A 24,914-nucleotide genomic window follows, 5' to 3' on the forward strand; every position below is an offset into this window, starting at 1 on the left:
ACTGCACAATAACATGCCTTTGTGCACATTAGCTGAAACCACCTGAGGGCCCTGTTAGTGCACAGTAGAAGTGTCCACACAGGGAGTTAGTGTGAGTAGCTAGGTTGCTTTATAGTCACATCCTAGCTTAGTGCTCACTAACCTCCCCATATAGACAAGCCCTAATATCTCTATATCAATAGAGATATTTGCCAGTGGGTGTTAAAAACAGATCTACACTAAGTACACTGTCCAGACTGTACCCACAATATAAACTACACTATTATAAACAAAGCAGATCACACAGTGTGCAGAGTAAGTAGACACTGCAGGTTTCTGTCTTGATGCCATGGGTGGTTAGAAGGGACTGAAGGATGATGGGTGTCATTTGAGCTGAAGGGGAATCCCCGATAGCTGTGAGCAGTACAGGGCACATGACACAGCAGTGAGTGGTTCTGACTATCCAATAGTGGGCAGTGATATGCTTATTACAATATAATTATGATCAGTGCTGAGTGTACCATAGAGGATTTATACTTTATACCTTTCATCAAAGGCTCTGTCTACACTGCAATCAGAGATGTGACTGCGCAGGTGAAGATGGGACTCTGGGCGTGTAGCCTGTGCAATCGCAGCTTCACTACTATTGTTATTCGTGCTAGCTAGATCTACACTCCCCTTGATGGTCCAGTAAGTCAGTATTATCCCCATTTTACAGAGAGGGAAACTGAGGCACAGGGCGGTTAAATGAACTGCTTAAGGTCATATAACAAATGAGTCATAGAGTTAGGAAAAGCACCTAGCAGACCAGATTTCCAGCCTTCTGCTTTAACCACTACACCCCCTGCCCCTAGAGCGAATGCCAAGGGTCTTTTGTTCACAAAGTGCTCTCGGAATCGAAGATACTCGACACAATTTGCTGATTGAACAAGCGGCAGCTGTTTGACAGCAATCAGCAGCACCACACAACGGTTTAGGACAGGAAGTGAAGATGAATCTGTTATCCAGTTGAAACTGCAGGGGGACTTTAGAGAGGCAGAAGAGAATTAGGTGGACATGGACTGTACTGAAAAAGATGAGGGAATTTTTAATGACAAATGCCCAGGACATTGGCTCTACCTATCATCTGAAAGATGTCTCCGGCAGCACAGCATCCCCTACTAGCACAATGAGACACTGGAACGTTACCCACTGAATTACCAATACTATTTCCAGGATCACCTAGCTTTTCCCTGAGTGGGGTGACCAGATGTCCCGATTTTATAGGGACAGTCCCGATGTTGGGGGCTTTTTCTTATATAGGCTCCTACTATCCCCCACCCCCGTCCCAATTTTTCACACTTGCTGTCTGGTCACCCTACCCACTAAGTAGGATCTACTTGGCTTAAGAAATCTGACCTGATTACAACTTTGCTTTCCTGAACAGGGACAGATTTAAGCAGGGGTGTCAAAGAGTACAAGGCTACTGTCCCTTTAAGGGTCAGGCTGGAGCCTATAACCAAGAATTAATCAACAAGGCCCTTCCCCTCCCTGTTCTACAGATGGCGAAACTGAGGCACAGCAAGTGAGTGAGTTGCCCAAGGTCACGCAGAAAGGTGGTGATGGAGTAGGGACTTAAATCCAGGTTAATGCCCTAACCACTGGACCCTCCTGCCTCTCCCCTTCCTCTCTCTAGGGCCGAGTGATATGAAACAGGAACAGGAAGCAACATAGGTGCTGGAACTAGGGGTGCTGGGGGTGGCAGTTCCACATTTACACTGGAAAAAAAAAACTGGTGGTAGCAGGTCTCAGAGCCCAGGTCAACTGACTCGGGCTTGTGGGGCTTGTGCTACAGAGCTAAAAATAGTAATGTAGATGTTCCTGCTTTGGGGGAGCCCAGGCTCTGAAACCTGAGGGGGGAGTGGTTCTCAGAGCCGGGGCTCCAGCCTGAGAGACAATGTCAACAGTGCTATTGTTAACCTCAGAGCATGAGCCCCACAATCCTGAGTCAGTTGACCTGGGCTCTGAGACTCACTGCTGTAGGGGTGTTTTTGGCAGTGTAGACGTACCTAAGGCACCTGGAGACAACCCTAACCTGTTTCCAAGAGTTGGGTGTGGACTGTAAGGTTTGGGAACCCTGATACAATGGCTGTCACAATAGCTCCTGACCTGACTGCTTGTAATTTCTGGGCTAATTCAAAGGGACACCACCTCTGATGAATGGATGGTGGCTTCTCCTTGCCCCTGGGCCGTGAAACTGGGGTCTGCTGCTGCCCGACTTGGGGAATTCACAGGTGGGCCACACTGAGTGGCAAGACGGTGCTCAGAGACTTCCCTGCACCTTTACAATGAACTTGAGTGTTTCCTGAATAGATGACTTGGCAGGTAGTTCTAGTATCTATGGTACTTATATTTCCCCCTATTACCATAGTATTGGAGCACCTCTTGTACTAATCCTCACAACCCCCTTGTGAGGCAGAGCAGTGCTATTATCCCCATTGTACAGATGGGAAACTGAGGCAAAGAGAGACTGACTTGCCCAAGGTCATACAGGAAATTGAATTTGGGTCTGCTGAGCCCTATGCTAATACTTTGGACCATGCTTCCTCTCTCGTCATCAAGCAACAAGTTCTGGTTTCCTATTGGAATCTGGCTGGTGGAATCAGGCATTCCTAGGCATCTTGCAAACCAGCCTGCAGCAAATGGATTGTGATATTTGTTCTAATCTGTTAACTGGGGATTTAATTTCCCAGCCAGTCCCTGATTTCACAAGTAAGATTAGCGTATAGAAAGAGGGGGAAAAAACAACCACATTACAATCCGTCTCAGACTGTTTGATTTAATTTACCAGAGCTCCTTATTAGAAGGGATGACTACAATAACCCTCAATCATATTTTGCTCTTAAAACATTTATAAAAATAACTCAATCAGACTTACAAAGGGGGCCTCTAGTCTGGTCAATGGCTAGAACGCTGGACGAGGAATCAGGAGACTTCGGTTCTGTTCCTAGCTCTGCTACTCGCCTGCTAGGTGATCATGGGCAAGTTACAGCTCCTTTCTGTTCCGTAGATTCCCCTCAGTAAAATGGAAATAGCAACTGATCTATCTGTGTGACGTATTTTGAGACACTGGCATGAAGAACACCCTAGATATGTTAGAGCAGGGGTAGGCAACCTATGGCACGCGTGCCAAAGGTGGCACGTGAGCTGATTTTCAATGGTCCTCACACTGCCTGGGTCCTGGCCACCGGTCCGGGGGGCTCTGCATTTTAATGTAATTTTAAATGAAGCTTCTTAAACATTTTAAAAACCTTATTTACTTTACATATAACAAGAGTTTAGTTCTATATTATAGACTTGTAGAAAGAGACCTTCTAAAAACGTTCAAATGTATGACTGGCACGCGAAATCTTAAATTAGAGTGAATAAATGAAGACTCGGCACCCCACTTCTGAAAGGTTGCTGACCCCTGTGTTAGATATTCAGAATATAGGGAGGCCAAATGGGCTTGAAATTGATGAGTCCAGGGCAGGCCAGACCCAAAGCCACAGCGACCAACAGTTGTTAGCAGTGGCGAACTGCTGCATGGTGTGTTACACATGTTGGTTGAGTTAGCCCAGGGTCATGTGACAGCTGGGGACCGTTTAGGGCTGGTTGCCAAATGCTGTCCCATTGTGAAGGTGGGAATCACTCTTCTCCAAAAACGACAATAAAGCTCCTGTGTGAAATCTTGGCCCCAATGACAAAATTCCCATTGACTTCAATGGGGCCAAGATTCACCTCCTGTTTCTAGCACTGTAAAGTGGCAAGAGACGTAGGGTGACCAGACAGCAAGTGTGAAAAATTGGGACGGGGGCAGGGGTAATAGGAGCCTATATAAGAAAAAGACCCAAAAATCAGAACTGTCCCTATAAAATCAGGACATCTGGTCACCCTAAAGAGAAGGGACTTTCAACCTGGTGCTGATCCAGGACTGACTGCGATTGGCTCTTGGGCTGGTGTAATTTCCCCCCTTTTGGGAAGGAGTGGAAGAAGGAAACATTCGACTCGGAGATGCACAGATTTCGTTTTGCTAAGGGTGGCTGTTTGAAGCCAGTATGGGGCTTGGTACATCAGAATAAGTGCCAGCAGGGATGGAACAGTGGGCAGAGTGAAGGCGAAAGGTGTGTGACAAATGCAATTTATCACATGGTGCTCACCACCCACAGACCCTGCTCCATGCCTTAAAATAACAAGCCGCATTCATGTCTGGTGTAAACCAGGGATGAATCTTGCCTCCCACCCCCAGCCTCCTTTATTGTACTGTAAAATATTTATACAGCATGGGAAAGCTACACTGTTCTTTACTGCTCCTGATCACGCTCTGGTTGAAGTTGGCAGGAGCTTTGCCCCCAGTTTAAAAGGGAGTGGGAGCGGAGGCTCGATCCTGCAAGGAATTGAGTGCCCCACCTCCCATGCGACAGGGCTCATAGGTATGAAATGCTTTGGGCTTAGCATAGGAGTATCAAGGTGAAAAGTATTGCATTAGGAGGTCAGACTAGAGGAGTTAATGGTCCCTTCTGGCCATAAACTCTGAAATGATGGGTTTGTCTACACGGGAGCTGGAGGTATAAATTCCATCTCGAGTAGACAGACCCACACTACCTCTGAGCGAGGTAGTGCACAGGAGGGACTAGCCACCTGAGTGCTTGCATAGGGTCTCAGACGCATCAGAGAGCCCCTCCCATGCACACTAGCTCGACCAACTCTCTTGTAGCTTTACCCTATGTAGCCTGCATCTATATGACCAACATACGTCAAGGTGCAGGGGGAGAGTTCAGGGAGGGGAGGGATTAGAATAGGTTGACCAGATAGCAAGTGTGAAAAATCGGGGTGGGGGTGTGGGGTAATAGGTGCCTATGTAAGAAAAAGCTCCAAAAATCGGGACTGTTCCTATAAAATCGGGACATCTGGTCACCCTAGATTAGAAAAGAAGAGAGGGCCCCTGGTGAGTAAAGACACGGGCAGGAGTCAGTGTGCGGGAAGGGGAAGACAAGCACTGTGAATGGGAGCAGAAGACCGTGGCAGCAGCAAAGGGAGCGGGCTGGGAAAAACATAAGGGGTGAGGAGAGGGAAGGTGGAGTGTACAGGCATGTACTCTCCAGGCCCCTAAGGACACTTGGGTGGATGTCTTGACAAAACCCCTGATTAATGTTGGGTTTCTCTGCTTCTTCTTGACAACGTGCCTGTACAAGCTGACATCTCTGGGTAAAACTGCTCCATGCGTCAGCCTTCTCCCTGATCCCCTTCCAGATCCTGCTTTGGGGCATTTCCATTTTTGGGAGTGAAACTGGGTAAGGGGTTGAGGGGGCAAATTTAGCCCCTAACCCAGGCCTGAGGTGTGAGCTTGCAGAGCAGCCAGCCATGCCCCCAGCCAATCAGCCAGTGCTACTCCACACCTTTTACACAGGCCATTTGGATCAGTGGATCCACAAGTCCCCACAATCTCTACCTAGGCATGTCCCTCCATGGCTTCTGTGGGGTCTCCTCCGTGATGCACAGGGGCTGCCGCTCCAGGACTGCAGCCCTGTTTTGGGGAAGGGGGTTAAGGGATGCAAAGAAGAATTTCACCCTGAACTGCTAATAACAGACGGGAACCTCAGAAGGTTCAGGGACTGGAATGAAGGGTCAGGTGAGTTCTTACGGGTTCTGAAGAAGCTGGCCTGTCTCAAAGCCAGCCCTATGGTCTTCTTGCCATATTCTAGCTTTAGTACTCCTGTAAAAGGGCCACCTTGGAGCTAGCTTGGCCAGGCTAGGTCCCTCATTGGATGGCAGACGTGCTAGGAACACACAGCCCATGCAGGCAATGGCGTTGGTCAGTAGGGGAAGTGTTTCACTCCATGGCAACCAAAAGCGACAGCCTGGCCCTGCAGGGTTGTATTCTGGTGATTCACTAAGGGGTACTTTACTCTTGGAGCCAGCACTGAGCTCAGTGTTCCAGCGTGGTGCTAAGGGCTGCTAGATTGCTGCTGGCATTGTCTCATAGGAGGGAGAACGGAGGTCCTGATCGCTTGTGGATATTACAGATCCCATGGCACTGTGGCAAGTGTTGGGGTATTCACCCAAATTTGGTCTGCAGTTCCCACTGGAGAGAGGTTCTTTTTCATTTGCTGTCCTAATCCATGGTGAGGCATTACTACATGCTGTTACCAGCTTTTGTGCCCCACCCCCTCACATGGAGGGAATCTACAAGGCACCTTGAGATCTTTGGGGCTGAAAGATACTAGAGAAGTAGACAATATAGTCCAGAATTCGGCCAAAATCTCACGCCCAGCACATAGTTCAAATCACTTAGCTGGGAATTCCTTGGTGGAGGGGAGGGGGCCTTTCTTCCCTACCAGATGCTCTATGTCTGCTACTGCGCCCTAAAGGCTGTAGAGCCCTGCCACTCTAGCCCTCTTCGTACCTCCTTAGGGACTGTATTCTCTGATCCCTTCCTTCCCATGGCCTGCCCTGCCCCCGAAACTTCCCCCCACACAGCTGTGCCCAGGGATTCCTGTGGCATCTGACCCCTTCCGGTTCAGAACAAGCGTAGCCCAGTTTGTGGCCACCCCGAACCCTGCCTGCCCCCTTTGGATATAAGGCAAATGATGGACAGAAACAAGAAGATGAGTGAAGCAAGAAAAAGGGGGAAAGAAGGATGAAGATGAATAAAAGAAGCGGCATGGAAAGAGTTAAAACTTTTCCAATTATTGAAGAGATAGCTGAAGGCCAAAATGTCACCATAAAATACACATGAATGGCTGCATGTGTGTGTGCATACCCACAATACACACCATGCACGCATACGCACATCTGCACACAAACTCTGTTTGCATATGTATGAATATTTTCTTAGTTCTTCCCAAAGAGCAAACCATTTACATCACTCTTCAGAAGTACGTCTAGAGACAGGGATAAGAGTGATCCCTGCTAGGGGGACATCTGGAGAATGATTGAATCTAGACATCTGGAGAGTGATTCCACAGGAATTGGTTCTTGGCTGTACACTCTTCAGCATTTCTATCAATGACCTGAGAGAAATCATAAAATGATCACTGCTAAAGTTTGCAGATGACACAAAAATCAGAGGAGTGGTAGATAAGGAAGAGGACAGGTCTCTGATACAGAGCAATCTGGATCACTTGGTAAACTGGGTTCAAGAAAACAATGTGCATTTTAATACTTACATGTAAATGTATCCATCGAGGAACGAAAATGTAGGCCATACTTACAGGATGGGGGATTCTATCCTGGGAAGGAGTGTCTCAGGAAAAGATTTGGGGACTGTGGTGGATAATCAGCCGAACATGAGCTCCCTGCGTGACACTGTGGCCAAAAGAGATAATGCCATCCTGGGATGCGTAAATAGGGTAATCTCAAGTAGGAGTAGAGAGGTTATTTTACCTATTTGGCACTAATGTTATCGCTCCTGGAATACTGTGTCCAGCTCTGGTGCCTATAATTCAAGAAGGATGTTGATAAATTGGAGGGGTCAAAGAAGAGCCACGAGAATGATTAAAGAATGAGAAAACCTGCCAGATAATGATAGACTCAAAGAGCTCAAATCTATTTAGCTTAACAAGGAGAAGGTGAAGGGGTGACATAATTTCAGTCTATAAGTACCTACATGGGGAACAAATATTTAATAATGGGCTCTTCAATCTAGCAGAGAAAGGTCTAACACGATCCAATGGCTGGAAGTTGAAGCTGGAAAAATTCAGACTGGAAATAGGCATAATTTTTTAATGGTGAGAGTAATTAACTATTGGAACAATTTACCAAAGGTCATGGTAGATTCTCCATCAATGGCCATTTTAAAATCAAGATTTGGTGTTTTTCTAAAAGCTCTGCTCTGGAATTAGTTTGGGGCAGGTCTGTGGCCTGTGTTACCCACAAGGGCAGACTAGATGATCACAGTGGCCTTGGAATCTAACAATCTATGAATGTTTATGGTCGAACAAGCCATGTACTCCCATCACCAGCCACATGTCCTAACATTCCTTTGATCCCAAATGTACATTAGTGGATGATGGTGGATGTGGTAGGGGGCAGTTTGAGGCGGACCGAGGGGAGAAAATAGCCCAAAGAATAAAGCAACACACGGTAAAAGGGCCGAAACGTCTTTTTTAAGCGTGTATCAATTTAAATATGTACATAGAACTAGAGAGAGCTGCTGCCATTCTCTGTACAAGGCATAATGGGTTGATTTGATAGAGGACCTAACCTATTTTCTGTTCTCTCTTTCATTCCCACTTGCCCTGACGTCACCAGTACCCTTTGTTCAAGATAGTGCTTTTGTCCCATGCCAGCAGATCTGTAACCACCTAAATATAGTCCTTAAGGCACCGTCTTAAGAACTGGTCTAAAGTGCCTGTCTAATAGGCTCCTGGATTGAGAAAACAAGCACAGCAATTTGTAATTTCCGAGATGGCTGCTGAGTCCCCCTTCCTAGGAGGGTTTTTTAATTAGGCTAAAAGGTGGTTTGTAGAGGAAAAAAACAAACCGGAGAAAGCATTAGTTAAATTCACCTTGGGTGTTTTTTTGGAGTGGCTATTTAAAAAAAAAATTCTGGTATAAGTGTTGAATGAAATGCTGGCAGCCGCGCAGAGTTCAGCAGCATCCCCAATCAGGCTGAGAGCTGGGCAATGGAGACAGAGGGAAGGGGTCTGTCCCACCGGCTTGGGTCCTGAAGGTGGTGGGAGCCGTGGTGCTCCAGTAGCGCACAGGAGTTGTAAACTGGTTGAATCTGCCTCCCTGAGGATTCCCCCCAGCCAGCCAGTGCACCCAGCTCCTATGCCTCTTCCCTGCACACTCCAGCATAGGGGCATGTACCCACAGAACATGGTGGCCATAATACGCGGTGGTCCCACAATCGCTAGCATTGATTGGACCTGCTTCTCTGAACTACACTGGAGTCAGGAACAGTGTAGACCAGGCCCCACATTCAGGAAGCAACGGGCTCCTTTGCACCCTACCCTGCTGCTCTGGGTGCAGCAGAGAATTCGGACCACTGCAGGAGCCCGGACAGATTGGGCAACACAGCTGCAGAGCTTTTCATCTCAAATACGCGGGTTCATAGCCAGCCCAGGTTGGCAGGGGCTGAGAGTCACTGCTCTCTGGTGACAGTTCTGCCGCCACCTTACATGAAATGAGTTTGATCCTTGTGAGCCCTTAGCCGGCAGGCATCACTGTTGCAAGATCCACTCTCATATTGGGCACTAATTGGGCCCCTTGTTAGTTCCTTCTACAAGAGCCAGAGGCCACTCAACACATTGTGCTGCCCTAGGCAACACTTCTGTGTGCCACCACCCACTCAAATTTGCTCTGTCATGACAGAGGGACAGCTGGGCCAAATATGGACAAATGGGGCTGCGACCTGGTCCACAGGGCTGCAGCCCCACTCAGGTTTGGCCCAGCTGCTCTTCTGACATTCCTTACAGTGACAGACTCAAAGCACTTAACAAAGAGAGGGTTAATGGGTAATTTGATCACAGTCTAGGAGTATCTACATGGGGAACAAATATTTAATAATGGGCTCTTCAGTCCAGCAAAGAAAGGCGTAACATGGTCCAAAGGCCGGAAGTTGAAGCCAGACAAATTCAGACTGAAAATAAGGCGTATATTTTGAAGGGTGAGAGTAATTACCCATTGGAACAATTCACCAAGAGGTGTGGTGTGTTCTGTATCAGGGGGTAGCCGTGTTAGTCTGTATCTACAAAAACAACAAGGAGTCTGGTGGCACCTTAAAGACTAACAGATTTATTTGGGCATAAGCTTTCATGAGTAAAAACCTCACTTCTTCAGATGCATCCGAAGAAGTGAGGTTTTTACTCACGAAAGCTTATGCCCAAATAAATCTGTTAGTCTTTAAGGTGCCACCAGACTCCTTGGTGTGTTCTGTATCACAAAAAGAACAGGAGTACTTGTGGCACCTTAGAGACTAACTACCGTCCACGAAAGCTTATGCTCTAATAAATTTGTTAGTCTCTAAGGTGCCACAAGTACTCCTGTTCTTTTTGCGGATACAGACTAACACGGCTGCTACTCTGAATTCTGGATCACAGACGCTTTTAAAATCAAGATTGGATGTTCTTCTAAAAGATCTGCTCTAGGAATCATCTCGGGAAGGTTCTATGGCCTGTGTTATACAGCGGGTCAGACTACATGGTCAGAATGGTCGCTTCTGGCCTTGGAATCTACAAATCTGCGACACTAGGTAGCTGCCCAAACATCTGTCCCCCTTGGCAGCTGCCTATTGCTAGAGTGGCCTGGGGGCAAAGGCTTGAATGGGCCATGGAGGTGGGACTCCCCATGCTGTACTGTAATGAACTGGGCAGTGACACCTCTGTCCTCTTCTGGCTGGAATCAGAAAGTTCCCCTGTGTGCCACTGGCCCTATATTGATAACAGGTAGAAGCACTTCTCCTTAGCTCAAGGGTAGGAGCCTGTGGATTTGAAGCAGCAACATTCAAATTCTATGCCACCACTCTGAAGTTCCAAATGGCCACATTGCTTTGCCCCACAACAGCCAAGACGTCCTAGCTGGCTTAGAATGTACCACCGTGCAGAAATAATTATTTAGTGAAAAAGACGACACAAAAAGGGAGAGAATTTCTTGGGTGGATCTTACCAGCCAGCAGACGGCTGTATTAGTAACTCACCGGAAGCTGGAGGACACAGCTAATCTACCCAGAACAGATGGCAGATAATAAGGAGCAGATTAAAACTCTCCTACTCCTCAGGGCAGATGTGCAGCCCACAAAGACTACAACTCCCAGCATGCAACAGACCATATGCCTGCAAAGCAAGACCCCTGTCCTGCAAAGTCTTAAGCACAGGAGCCACTTTATGCAAGCGAGTCGTCCCACAAATGTCCACTGTGCTACTTACAGGATACACAAGGTCAACCCTCAAGCAAAGGTCACAAAGTCTGCATGGGGGTATGTGCAATATGACCTACAATGTGTGTATGTACATTACATAAAGCTGTAAACGCTTGTAAAAATGCTTTTGGATGAAAGGTGCTCAATGAATGTAATACATGATCTTTTGATGGGGATAACAATCCTAATTTTAACCCCCAAACTCTCTTGCCTACACGGGAAATAAACCATTTGATTAGTGTTTCTCAACCTTTTTCAAGATGGGAACCCAAGATTCAAAGTAAAAAATGTTCACAACCCCCCTTACATATATTATAAAATGAAAAGTAAAAAATGTATCATGATATCAATGTTAAGCCTATGTAAGTTGTATGTGCGTGTGGTGATTCTCAGAGAATACTTGATCTCGAAGAGTGAGGGTGTGCAGGAAATTCGATTGTACTAACATTTTCAATCCCCTAACTGCCCCCGATTGGCTTTGGTGACCCCCTGGGGGTTGTAAAAAGCAACCCCCTGACGGTTGCGATCCACTGGATGAGACACACTGCCTTTGCTTATTCAAACGGAAAGGACTTTCTGAAAATAATACTTTGCACTAGTTGTACTGCTCCTTTACTTGCTTGGTAAAGGGATTTATCACGTTCACTTTTTGTTTCTAACCAGCTTCCCTTTCTCATGCATTGACCCATAGCAGCAATTTAGTCAAACAGTGCAGGAGGAGGTGTATTTGCACTGGATTGGTGTTTGTTCTTGTAATTCACTGAAACATTTCCACTGTTTTTTAGCTTTGGAAGGCTTTATTTCATTCTTTCAGTAAACCTAAATTTTGGACCAAATTTGACCTGACAGTTTCCCTTTAAATCTGCACTTAATGTTATGCTCTGACCCAATTTAAGAATTTAAAATTAATAAATAAATAAATAAATAAATTAATGGAGATATCCCATCTCCTAGAACTGGAAGGGACCTTGAAAGGTCATCGAGTCCAGCCCCCTGCCTTCACTAGCAGGACCAAGTACTGATTTTGCCCCAGATCCCTAAGTGGCCCCCTCAAGGATTGAACTCACAACCCTGGGTTTAGCAGGCCAATGCTCAAACCACTGAGCTATCCCTCCCCCCATTCAAGCATTTGGTACAACAATCTAACCTATAAACCCCAACGCTTCAGGGCATAAGCCAAACTCTAATGGAAGGAGGTTAAGAAGAAACCCGTAAGGCCCCCAGTTCTGCAAATGAAGTCAATGGGATGACTCGTGGGGAAGACAAGTGAATACATGTTTGGGGTCTAATTATCCATCTCTGAAGCACCTAGTGCTGACCACAAGATACTGGACTACGTGGACCCTTAGTCTGATAGAATGTGGCAATTCTCATCCATCTTTGTTACTTATTACCCATACGCTTTGATACAGGTAGTCTCACAACACCAGTGTGAGGTAGGACAGCGTTATTAGCTCCCTTTCACAGATGGGGAACTGAGGCACAGAGATGCAGCAATTTGCCCAAGATCACACAAGGAGCCTGAGGCAGAGTCAGGAAGTGAACTCCAGTCTTTAGCTAGGGTGACCAGATGAGATGAAGAAAATATCGGGACACCGGGAGGGAGGGGGGCAAAAAACAAAAAAAAAAAGCCGAGTGATCCCAGCTCAAAATCGGGACCCTATCTTTAGCTCACCCTTTAACTACTGTGCGGCCCTTTCTCCTATGGCCCTTCGCTGATAGGATGTTAACCAGTTTGACTTGAACTGAGTTTCAATCTGACAAATACATTAGACACAGCTAGATGTAAAGCAATTATTAACCCGTCTTGCTCAGTGCTCCATCACAAGAGTTTGAAAAAGCAAGTGCCTTTGTGAAGGTTCTAATCCTTATTCTAGTAATTGATTTGTCTGATTCTGTTTATTTATTGCTGTTTCTCCGATTCTACATAGCTAATGAGAGTTAATTAGTCAATGCACTAATGTTTTTATAAAATATTCTTAGGCCTTAGATCTTTCACATGAGTTTTGCCCTTTTCTATGTGGACTTAACTATGGAAATACACTGTAAATCATACACACTAATCCAATTGGGCTGTCATTAAATCTTCCAGCATATTGGTCTGGAAGATAAAAGATTCCGAGATGGAAGAAGTGTAAACAAACAGTCTTGAAAAGTATTTCCTAAAAGATTATTAGTAATAAAGAGCCATATGGGATGGATCGTTGTTCGTCATGGCATATTGATAATAAATTTGTGCCCTGTTGTTTGGGCCTGTGAGAAAGCCACGCTGTCGAATTATCAAATATGGGATAAAACAGCAATAGTTCTGTACCGTACCTGTGGTGAGATCAGGTCCCTATTGTGCTAGGTGCTGTACAAACACATAATAAATGACAGTCCCTGTCCCCCAGAGCTTGCATCTAAATTGACAAAGGATGGGGGGAAAGGAAGTATTTTTATCCCTGTTTTACAGATGGGAAAACTGAGGCACAGAGAGAGGAAATGACTTGCCCAGGGTTTCACAGAGTCAGTGACAGAGCCAGGGAGTTGAACCCAGAGCTACTGAATACCAGCCAAGTGCACTAACAGTGAGACCATACTTTCTCTCTTTACCATAACCAGATCCCTAATTCTTCACTCCTGAAAGTTCAAACAGGCACAGGATTCATCTTCACAGCCTGTCCTGAACCACTACATATTTCTGTTGTGCACTGTTAAACATCTGGTGTTTTCCACCCCAGAGGTGGCTGCATTTCAGTGGCAGGTGAGATTTTTCAGGTCGCAGTGGAAATAGGGGACATGAGGAACTTAGACAGTAAATGTATCCAGAGTGGTTTCAAAAGTGTCCATGCAATTGTACTCATGTCAGTCGTGATTGTGCCAAGTGATCAGGTCAACAATGTACTAGTACTAGTACTAGTGATCAGGTCAACAATGGTGATGACTGTGAAAATAGCGGTGCTCCTTCTCCTGCTCATTATACATGCACAGACATGTGTACCCTGCACTACCTCCCTCGGTGTGCAGGCATTTGAGAGCATGCCAGTGAGACTGGGAATGGAAGAGACAACCGAGGCGAGGATGACCTGCCACAGGTCAGTGCTGCCGTCAGAGTGTGAAGCCCTGCTTGGAAGTGACTCAGGAGTGCAGTGGGGATGGAGTGGCAGACCTGGCAGCCCTGCTGTCTGCGGTATTCAAACTCCCGTCAGTTTTCTTGGAGGAGAGCAGGGGCCGGAAGTGACTGTACTTTACACGTGCCAAGGTGATGAGGGTGTCCAGAGCTGAACTTGCAAAGCAAAGAGGCCAATTTGGGAGTCAGTCCAGCAATTGCAGAGCTCCGGCCCCCCGCAGTAACCACATACACCACACTCCCTACCAGTGCTCGAACAGGCCCCAGAAGTCCTTGCTCCTAGTCCCCTGCTCTGGCTCCTAGACCACACTCCCTCCCAGAGCCAGGAGTCCTGACTCTTAGACCCCGTTGTTCTCATCACAAGAACACCCCAACTCCCAGCACCAAGAATAGAACCCAGGACTCCTGTGCCTCACAACCCATCACTTCTTTTCTCTGCATCCCCTTCTCCAACGCTGAGGGCCTTTATTTAAACACAACAACAATAAACAAACACAGTATGCGACAGTAATTGCCCCACCGCTGCAGTATCCTGTCATGAGCTGCAGCGTTTGTGGGATATCACTGCAGTATTTCCTTTGAATAAGGGTGATTCCAACACTGCTTTAAGGGGAAAACAGGGTCCGAATGTCCATGGGGCCTTCGGCTGAGGCTCTGGGCCGGGTTTAACTCAGAGACTGTCCAATGAGCTGGATCTCTGGTACCCACATACCCAGTATAGGGCCTGGGGACTACTGACACTGCCAGCCCCATCCATGTATGCCTAAGGCCCCATCGTTGTGTTGTCTAGGTGCCAACATGGGGCAGCCTGGTGTAACTTCAGCCAGCTCCTCGGAGCACGGGCGTTGTACAATGCTCTGGCACCTTGATGCAACGGGGTAGGTAGTGAGTGAGCATCAGGATGAGCGCAGCCCTTAGCAGCAGCAGCAGCAGATGCATTCTGTCTGCATGGCGACGCAGCACTGAAATGGTTAACGGACAGACCCACCCTGTGGCTAGCAGCTTCACAAGGTCCTGAGCAGTGACGCAACACGTTCTGTTGCACCCAGGGCTGTCTCTGAACCCCAGCACCGGACTGCAAATCCCATCCGCAGCAAACGCTCTCGCCAGGAGTCTGGGGGACTAGATGGCTTAGGTGGCTCAGTAACAAACTACAGAGCCTTTCAGAGCTGCAAGGTCTGCAGCGACCACACGTCACTGAGCACAGCGGCCCACGTGGAATGAGTTTGGTGGGTCTCAGTCTGAGCACAAAGGTGTGCGTATGACTAGAATCAGCAGCCCCAGCAGAGACTGAGGATTGAATGGGCCACAGAGACCGAACTCCCGTCTCCCCTGAAAAAGTGAGCCCCTCTGGGACAGTCTGGGGGGGAAGCTTGCCCTGCTTTGGGAATACGCAGAAGCTTCAGGCTGCAGGGGCTGCCGATGCAGCTACTTTTCCCAACGCTGGATTCCTTTAAAGCCACAGGCGCATTTAGCAGGAGAGCTGAGGCACTCGGCATATCTTCTGCTGCCAAGGTGGGCAGGAAGGTAGCACAGGGACCCTGCAGTGAGGTGGACAAGGGCGTGGGTGGAACCTGCATGACACATGCCTGTCTCTGGTACATCAGAGCTGGGCCAGCCATTGCTCCTGCCCACCCCCTGCCTGTGCTCCTGCAACGCCCGGGTGGCAGAGGAGAGACACGGAGAAGGATGCATACCCTCCTCACTACCTACTCCTTAGCACACTCCCCCCAAGCCCTGTGCATGAAATCCCTTTTCTGATCTGATTCCTTATCGTCACAGCAGCTGCTGGAGCAGGCGGCAAAGGGAAATCACAGAGAGAATTTAACTAGCAGGAAAAAAATCACAGCAGCAACAGAATTGACACCATGAAGGAGGGTGGCAAAGTGGGGTCCCCCCCACACTGCCCCCTCTGACTCACCCACACCCGTCACTCCAGACAGAGGCTTCTTCCCTGTACCCCCTCCAGGCCTGATCTTCAGAGACATGGCGTATCCACAGCCCCCTTCGGTTTCAGTGAGGCTTGCAGGTGCTCAAAGGCCCACAGAACAGTAGGGTCCTAATGTGCCCCGCAGGCCAAACTGTGGGTCCTCAAGAGCAGCCCCTGGCTAACTGGATCAACTGCAGGCCTTTTGTGTTGGGTGAGGTCAACCAACAACCAATTTCTGCTCACCTCTCCAGGACAACAGCAGCATGAGCAAAACGTCCCAGGCGTCGCTATGGGGCACAAGGGCCCCTCAGAATCTCTCAGCAGCGCTGGGGTTCATATTCTCCTGCCCTAATACCACAGGCCCCTGCCAGCTGAGCCAGAGGAGAATCTCGCCTTTTGCAGTAAAGGGCCTAGGACATAGAGTGAAGTACTTCTGAGCCCACAGGACGGTGGTACGTGACAGCCAGTTCATTACAATACGTCATGTGAGTAGTGCCTCTGAGTACAGGAATCTCAAAATGCTTTGAAAAGGGTGGGTGCGGTAAGACACATAGAGGAGACAACAGAATGAGTCAATGAAAGAACTGGGAATAGAACCCCTGAGTCCTGGCCCCCCATTCCCCTGGCTCTAGCCACTAGACCAGGGGTTCTCAAACTGGGGGACAGGACCCCTGAAGAGGTCCTGAGGTTATTACATGGGGGGGTCGCGAGCTGTCAGCCTCCACCCAAGCCCCGCTTTGCATCTAGCATTTATAATGGTGTTAAATATATAAAAACATTTTTGTAATTTATAACGGGGGGGGGGGGTCGCACTCAGAGGCTTGCAGTGTGAAAGGGGTCACCAGTACAAAAGTTTGAGAACCCCTGCACTAGACAATACTGCTTGCAGCTCTGTAATCTGAAAGAGCTGCTTGACCCACTGACACCCCGGTCACAGCTTCAGCCTACTCAAACTGTGTAGTGAATGCTTATAATCCAGCCAGCGTGATCCGTGCTGGGGACCCCAGTTGGGTGGATGGTGGGATTAGAGGCAGGAAAGGAAAAATGAAAGGAAGACGAGGAGGAAGCAAAAGAAATGAACTTCCAGACACAAGGACAGACAAGTGGCTTTTTCAGGTCTCCTATTTCCTTTCTGTACCCAAACATCTGAAATTTCACTCTTGCAAAGCAACGAATGACAGGGGGACAGAGGAGACTGTGCTTCACAGAGTGACGAGAGGGATCTGACATGCTTGTCTTGTCGATTATTCACACCGCCACCCTGGGGGCTTTTCTATATGCTGACATTCAACCCTACCGCCGCCACTGTGCGGATGAAAGCGGCGGGGAGGGCATTAGAGGCAGGTTTGATGAAGCTGAGGCCTGCACTTAGGGTCCATTACATTTCACTTAGGCTATAGAGTCCAGTTGGAACATTTCGCTGGCTAGAGGGTTTTCTCCCTGTAAACTACCCCTGGTCCCTTCTCTCATGCCACCTTCACCCACTTTCCTCTTCTGATCCATGTCACAAGTCACGTCACATTTCTGATTAAATCCATTTCCTCCAACTGTCCTTCCCACCAGGAAGTCACTTTGTCAATTAGTCAATAGTCACTTCCTGTCCCATATAATGTCACTTCCTCTTGCTGTCACATGATGAGGCTACAACCAAATTGCTTTGGAGAAAAGCAAAAACCTCACCTCTTCCTGCTCCCAGGCAAAGCTTCATCTGAAGAACTCCAGGCCCAAATATTTTGGGAGGTGCAGAGGCTGGCCAAACTTATCCACGGTTTGGAGGCAGGCATCTCAGTAGGAAGAAATCTGTGAGTCAGGGCCGGCGCTTCCATTTAAGCGACCTAGGCGGTTGCTCCAGGATTTGGGGGGGCGGCATTTTGCCACCCTTGGTGGCAATTCAGCGGTGGGGGGTCCTTCCGCGCTCCGGGACCCGCCGCCGAAGTGCCCCGAAGACCAGGAGCGCGGAAGGATCCCCCCGCCGCAGAATTGACGATGACGACCGGGAGCACGGAAGGACCCCCACCTAGGGCACCAAAAACCCTGGCACCGCTCCTGCTGTGAGTCAGGGCCACACAGAGGTTTTTGGGGCCCTGGGCAAAATCTGAAATGAAGGCTCCCCACCTTTTAAAAAAATTACCCCTGAGGGAGGCCCCGGGGACAAGAGATTGGAGAGCAAGCCTGCTCCCCACTGCCCCTACAGCGGAGGTTCCTGCCCTATGGGGCAGGGCCCAGCTCCCTGTTCTGGGTGTTGCAACCTGGCACATGGAGTCGCAGCGCCACTCAGGTTTGGCCTGGCATCATGATGGAGAGGCAGCCAGGCTAAACCTGAGTGGCATTGTGACCCTGTGCGCCAAGTCCCCAGTCCATTCAGTTTGGGGGCCCTCTCAAAGCGGGGGGGAACTGTCCCTTATGCCCTCCCCCCCCTTGGGAGGCCCTGCTGTGAATCACAAAGTGGATCCCAGTCCTGCATGCAAAGATCTCTAGTTCGGATGAGTTACTTGCATTCACCAGCTGGGAGCAGAAATATCCCCAAAGAGCCTGGACACCTGAGATTTTGAGCCCAGCTTTGTGGATGGTCTTTGGTGCTTTTCTGAACTCCAAATGCCCATACTTCGAAGTGCCTCTGTCACCAGCGTTGATGCATTATTATGGGGGGATGGTGAGATGGTTAAGGCACAAGACTGAAAGTCAAGACTCCTGGTTCTTTTCCCAGCTATGGCAATCCTAATCTCCACTCCCAAGAGTCCTAGTCCCCAGTCCCATGCTCTGACCAGTATATTTTCTCTGACCTCATTCTCCTCATTCTCCCCAAGATCTGAGAAAAGAACCTAGGTGACATTACTCCCACTACCCTAATCTAAGCACTAGACCTCATTAATAATAATACCTAGCTGTTATCTAGGGCTTTTAATCAGTGGCCATTTTCCAGATGGGGAAACTGAGGCACAGAGCGGGGACATGATTTGCCTAAGGTCACCCAGTGGCAGAGCCGGGAATAGAACCCAGTCCAAATCAGAGCTCTGTCCTCTAGGCCACACTGCCTTCTATTCACCTTCTCCCAGAGTGGGGAACAGGAGTTTGCTAGACCACGCCCCTGTCTATGCTATGGATACCCCTAAGGGGCAGTTCTCCAAGGAAGCACATGGCCAAAGTGCAGCCATGATGTTCAGTCTCACCATGTGGTCTGTAATAACCAAACCCGAAGCCTCCACAGGGCCTGCTACCCAAGTGGGGGGCGGGGACTTTCCCGCCAGTCTCCCTGCTGGAAGGGTGCAATCAGGCCGTGAGATTCTGAGCCTGCTGTCCCTGGTGTGCACTGCAGGCTGGGGGGTGCCCATTCGCTTTCCTCTCAGGCACTTCACTGAAATGGGCCTTTTGCTCGGGAGCTCCTATTGTGGCCTGCTGCCGCCTGCTTCCCAGAGCGTGAAGGGGTTAATGGATTTCCCAGCAGGTCGCTCTGCTACTGCTGGAGGAATGAAGCACTTAACAGACTCCTGGTCTCAGCACTTTCAAATTCCAGGGCGTTGGGAGGCAGCTGATCTGGGGGAGGGGGAAGGCAGCGCCGGCTGCAGGCCCTTGGCCAGAGGAGGGGAGCAGCCACAGAGGGAAAAACAAGGCAGAGACTTGGGGATTCTGCGGAATTGCTCAGGTCCTGGAATAAAGCCTGGGGCAGATCCACCCAGTCCTGGTCACCTGCTGCAGAGGAAGGGAAAACAGGGTCTTTAGATGCACAGAGACACTCAGGATATGTCTACACTGCAATCAGAGATCCGCAGCCGGTCCGAGCCAGCTGACTTGGGGCTGTTTAACTGCGGTACAGATGTTTCGGCTGGGGCTGGAGCCCGAGCTCCGGGAGCATCCCCTCTCGCAGGGTCTCAGAACCCGGGCTCCAGTCCGAGCCCAAATGTCTACGCTGCAGTTCACCAGCCCCTTAGCCCAAGCCGGTGAGCCCCAGTCATCTGGCATGGGCCAGCTGTGGGTTTTTAATTGCAGTGGAGACAGACCCTCAGAGGAACAGAGAGAGCACTCGACAGAGGATACAATGAGGAGCCAGGCAGCCACTCCTCATGCATCTCTAATATCTAACCCAGAGTAAAGGGGGATTTAGGAGGGATCCTCCACAGCATTCATGAGACCACATGAACAAACACACATGTATAATATTGATCTGGCCAGTATATGAGCACCACTGTCCTCTGCTGGATGGACTCAGAACGGCTCAGTTGTGTGTCATACGCCCTGTATTGCTAACAGATCCTGGAGATTATCCTTTTTAGCTCAAGGCCTGTTCTTTAGGAGAGAAGGATCTGGATTCTATCCCTGTGAGAGGCAAGTGAGAATGTCCTAAAAATGCATGTACCCCCCTTTCACGGTTTCCTGTTTATTTAAGGGCCCCTCTGGTCTTTCCCTGCAAATACAGACCCCGCTTAAGTTAGGGAGTCAGCCAGGGGAGCTGCAGAGGGACAGATCTCAGTCGCAGCTCCTAAAGTCAACTGCTGCTAGTGGCACTGTCAGGCAGACTCTGCTGTTGACATGTGGAACCCCAAACCCCTTTGTATTGCCAATGAGGGAGTCAGGGAAACTTCAGGCCGGAGAGGAGAGAAGAAGGACCCTTATCAGGACAGAGGAGCTACCTGACCCTGCCCTCCTCAGAATTACCTGGCTCCCTGCCCCAGGTAGGAGCAAGCAAATGGATACGGGCTGCATCCTACGGCAGTTCTTAGCTACACCAGAGCTAGCAGGCTGTGCCGGGGGAGGCTGGGTTGCGGGGGTTGGATTGGTTACTCTACGGCTTTGTTTCTCTTCTCCCTCGCTAGTTTAAATAAAGCTCCTTTCCCGGTTTCCCAGGCAAACTGTGTGACATGAGAGTGACAGTGTCCTGGGGCCTGAACCTCCCTAGCCTCGCACCTTGGGCAATCATTTGTACAGCTCCCAGCACAATGAGGTCTTGGTCCATGACGGACTCCTAGGCGCTACTGAAATATAAATGAATAGTGACAATGACACCTGGCGGCTGCTGGTTGTGCAGAGAGGGCTGGATCTGCTGCTCAGAAAGGACTTGCAGGATTTCAGACCAGGCAGCTGAAGTGAGTGCGGGCGGCAGGGTGTCGCTAGCTGGCCTTGTTGGAGGTAACGGGCAGATCTGATGTAGGGGCTCCTTTAGAAGGATTAGAGCTTTATCCCCCCAGTGCAAGCTGGCAAGGAGTGCCTATCGGCGGGCACCTGTGGGCGATAAATCCTGAGCTGAGGGAGCTTCCCTTTACAGTCAAACCCGCAGCTCTCATTCCATTCTGGTCACACAGATGGAACAACAGCGAGGGGGAGACAAGCAGAAGGCCAGAGAGAGAAGGAGCTTTAGGAAACGAGAGGCAGGAGGTCTATTAATCAGGCCCCTGTGACAGTAATAAATCTCCCTCTTTGAATGACCAATGTGTTGCTATAATGAAAGCTGAGCAGGAGAAAGCGAGCTGCGCACCGCGGCTGGGCGGAGGCTTCGGAGGGCACGCTGCGGAGTCTGCTGCTACAAGGCGGTGCGGGAGTAAGACATGGTTCTCTGCCCACACATTTCCATCCACCAGGAAAACCCCCACACAGAGCCACTCTCCCCCCACACACACACACTCACTCCTTGGCCACTCACCACTTGGCCACCAGATGCAGGGAACCCCAGGGGCTCCTCCTCAGAAGAGCCCTGTCCTGGATGGAGTAGGAGGTGGGGGGCTTAGCCCTTGCTTTGGAAGGAGGTGAGGATGGGGAAAGTGTCGCCCTCCTGTGAATCATGCAGCTGCATAGAGCAAGGGGCGCGCCTCTGAGGCATCCATGAGTGTTAAGCAGAAATGACGATGGAAGAGTAACTCCTGAGTTGTATGAAGCATTGCAAGGGTTTCTGGGAGCACAGAAAAGGACCGGGGCTCACATCAAGGCTCAGAGTGAAGGCGGGGGCCCTCAGTGAGGTTGGCATGAGCCCATTTTCCCAGTTGTAGTTCCCAGGGATACCCACTGTCCTGGAAGTTCAGGGCCCGATAACCCCTAAATCCAAATCAAAGCTCAGTCAAACCCCACCAGGCCTGAGCTTCCCTGGTCTGTATCAAAACTGCAACCGTGTGACTTTTGCACAATTTTGCACTTTCATCCAAAGGACCTCAGTGTGCTAAACAAACTGAGCGGGCCTCGCACCTAGGGAGGCTGCTATCATCCCCGTTGCACATGGGGGGAAACTGAGGCACGGAGAAGCGACCTGCCCAGGCTTACTCAGCAAGTCCGTGGTAAAGCTGACAAGTGGAGTCTAGATGCTGTCACCTCTTCTAACTCTTAGCCCACCGCTGCCCCCTCCGAACTAGGGAGAGAGAGTCCTGACTCCCAATCCCCCCATCTCTGCTGACTAGATCACACTCCACCATCCTGGCGCCAGGCGTAGGATGCAGGAGTCCCAATTCCCAGCACCAGAGCTAAGGAGGCGTCATGAAGAGAAGGACCATGCTTGGGAATGATTGAAATGGGACAGTTTATTTACCTCCCCTTCATTCCCAGCCACTGGAATCTCTTCCCAGCTTGGGCAGCCTTTGGGAGTCCAACAGCGCCACCTGGTGCGCTTGAAGGGGATTGTGCAGGAGCAAGAAATAAGGTCCCACAGAAATGGAAACACCAAAGGGAAGATTGTTGGGACCGGGGGAGATGAGTCATCAGCAGCTTGATACCCAGTGATAGGCACATTCAGAGCTCTGTCTGATCTATCGCGTCATTCATCTAAATGGGCCCGCTGTGCTGTCCAAACAGACAGTACGAGCTCTGCACACAGAAACCACTCGCCCACCCACTGAAACTCAGCCACCTCTGGGGTAGGACTGTGCATGGAACAGCCCGTAGCAAGGCTGCTTATCACATTAGGACAGGAAGTGAAAGGGAATTCTGTATTCAGTTGAAACTGCAAGGAGAATTCAGGGAGGCAGGGCGGAATTATCGAGCTTGGAATTAGGCCAATCATCTTGAGCTAACACTGGGACTCCTGCAAAAAGTGCCACATGACCTTTAATGACCACCCGTCTCGTTATGACAGCTCATTTGAATATCGGTGCCTCTAGCAGCATAACGCCCTTTAAAAGGCTGGCGGCAGCACTGAGCCAGAGACTAGAGCACCCAAAGACACCCTCCATGCCACAGAGAGACCTGAGGCAGAGGAGAGCACCCTACACTAGATCACCAGCATCACTCGGTTTTCTTCTCTGTACACTGAGCAAGCCTACACCTGCGTAGCTGGTCAGAGCTTACTGTACCCGAGCACAGGATGGCCCAGCTGCAGCTCCCTTAGCTACTCCCCATGTCAGCCACATTTAGCAACCACATTATAGCAGGGTTATTTTTCACACTCCCTGCTATTCCCTGGCACCCCAGCCCCTCCCACCAGGGGCCTCCCCCAGCCTGTAGTAACACCATGATCCTCTGGAGGAGATATCAGCATTTCCAAGGCAACAAGCTGGGATTTCTTAAAACCAAAAAGAAAGAAAACAGGTTGGAAAGCAAGGGAAGTGAATCTGAGGGACCGGGAGGGAGGGGGGAGGTGGGGGCCAGGTACATCAAAATCAGTGTTAACCATTAACGCAACTGTGGAGTTCTTCTGAAATGAGATTAATTCACAAAAGAAGGAGGCCTGAGCAGCCACCAGATGTCATCAGACTGCTGACACCAGATCTAGGGCTTAGATCCAAAGCACAGTGCAAAATGACATCAGAAGGGAAGGATTTGAATATACAAGAGGATTTGCAGTTCCAGATCAGACCAATGGGACCACCGAGCCCAGTGTCCCCCCACTCGCTGCTGGACTGGATTGGACCAACGGGCCTATCTATCTCAGTACCCTCCCATATCAGTTGCCCTGGATGAGCCCAATGGGATCATCTAGCCCCAGTATCCCTACCCCTCCATTCCTGCTGCATTGGATCAGCCCAACGGGGCCCACTAACTAGGTACCCTCCCCTTAATTACCACACGAGATCACACTGTCGCCTGGTAGCCCAGTGGTTCTTAGCCTTCTTCCATTTGCGGACCCCTAAAAAATTTCAAATGGAGGTGCAGACCCCGGTGGAAATCTTAGAGATACTCTGGAGACCCCCAGGGGTCTGCAGACCACTGGTTGAGAACCACTGTTCTATGGTAAAGACAACCTTTCGTGGACCCCTTAGCCATAGTCTGCGGACCCCAGGGGTCAAGAGACTACAGGTTGAGAACCACTGCAGTAGCCCCTCCTACCCTGGAACATTGGGACAGACCAATGGTCCATATATCAGACTAATGCCTCCTCTAGCTTGGTATCCCCACCTCTCTGCTGTGCTGGATCAGTGGTCTGTAGTAGCCCCCCCCCCCCCCCCCCCCCCGGAGGGAATCCATATAGGTACCATTTTTCCAGGTACCCTCTAAGTTGCCTGGAACTGTGGAGGAGCTAGAGGAGTGGGAGCTCACCGATGGAGGCCTCCAGTGATGGGGAGCAAGAACAGCAAGAAGCCTTGGTTTCCCCAGGACATGGTCTTCCATGGAAAACAAAATGGCACCCAGTGACTGATCTGACCCCCTGTGACCCGGTTGACAGGACAGCCAGCCCTACTGCACGGAACTGGTCTTGTACTCACTCCCACTCCTTGCGCTGCGCCTGAGGGGTACTGTGGATCTTGTGGGCTTGATGCGCCATGATGATATCACGGTGGTCCACCACACCCCCGCGCCTCTTGAATGAGGGGGCCTCCTGGCCGGGGCTCATCTGGTGGTACCGCATGTCCTGGAAGCTGAGGAAGCCACCGTGGAAGGGGTAGTCCGGGGTGGCTGGCCCACGGCCCTCCTGCACGGCGTCATAGTAGCTGGGAGGCGACAGCATGGAAGTGCGGACCACGGTACGTTTCGCCATCCATGGGCCTTTCCAGATGGCTGTGAATGTGAAGCTGTGGAGACAGGACACATACGGGGGTTAGGAAGAGATCGATTTTGGGAAAAGGATGGGACAGGGGAGAGGGCAGAAACACACCCCT

The 24,914-nt window shown here is 49.8% G+C and overlaps 1 protein-coding gene across 1 annotated transcript in view; it reads right to left on the bottom strand.

Moving 5' to 3' along the window:
* CACNA1A (calcium voltage-gated channel subunit alpha1 A) overlaps positions 1 to 24,598 on the bottom strand; it is a 173,760-nt gene extending 149,162 nt beyond the window's left edge. Inside the window, exon 1 of the mRNA XM_054013050.1 lies at positions 24,522 to 24,598. Within this exon, the coding sequence (XP_053869025.1) occupies positions 24,522 to 24,580 (59 nt within the window). The 5' untranslated portion in view covers positions 24,581 to 24,598. The remainder of the gene's footprint in view (positions 1 to 24,521) is intronic.
* Between the last annotated feature and the right edge of the window lie 316 nt (positions 24,599 to 24,914).

This window comes from Malaclemys terrapin, chromosome 23 (genome assembly GCF_027887155.1).
Source record: "Malaclemys terrapin pileata isolate rMalTer1 chromosome 23, rMalTer1.hap1, whole genome shotgun sequence".
Lineage (NCBI taxonomy): Eukaryota > Metazoa > Chordata > Testudines > Emydidae > Malaclemys > Malaclemys terrapin.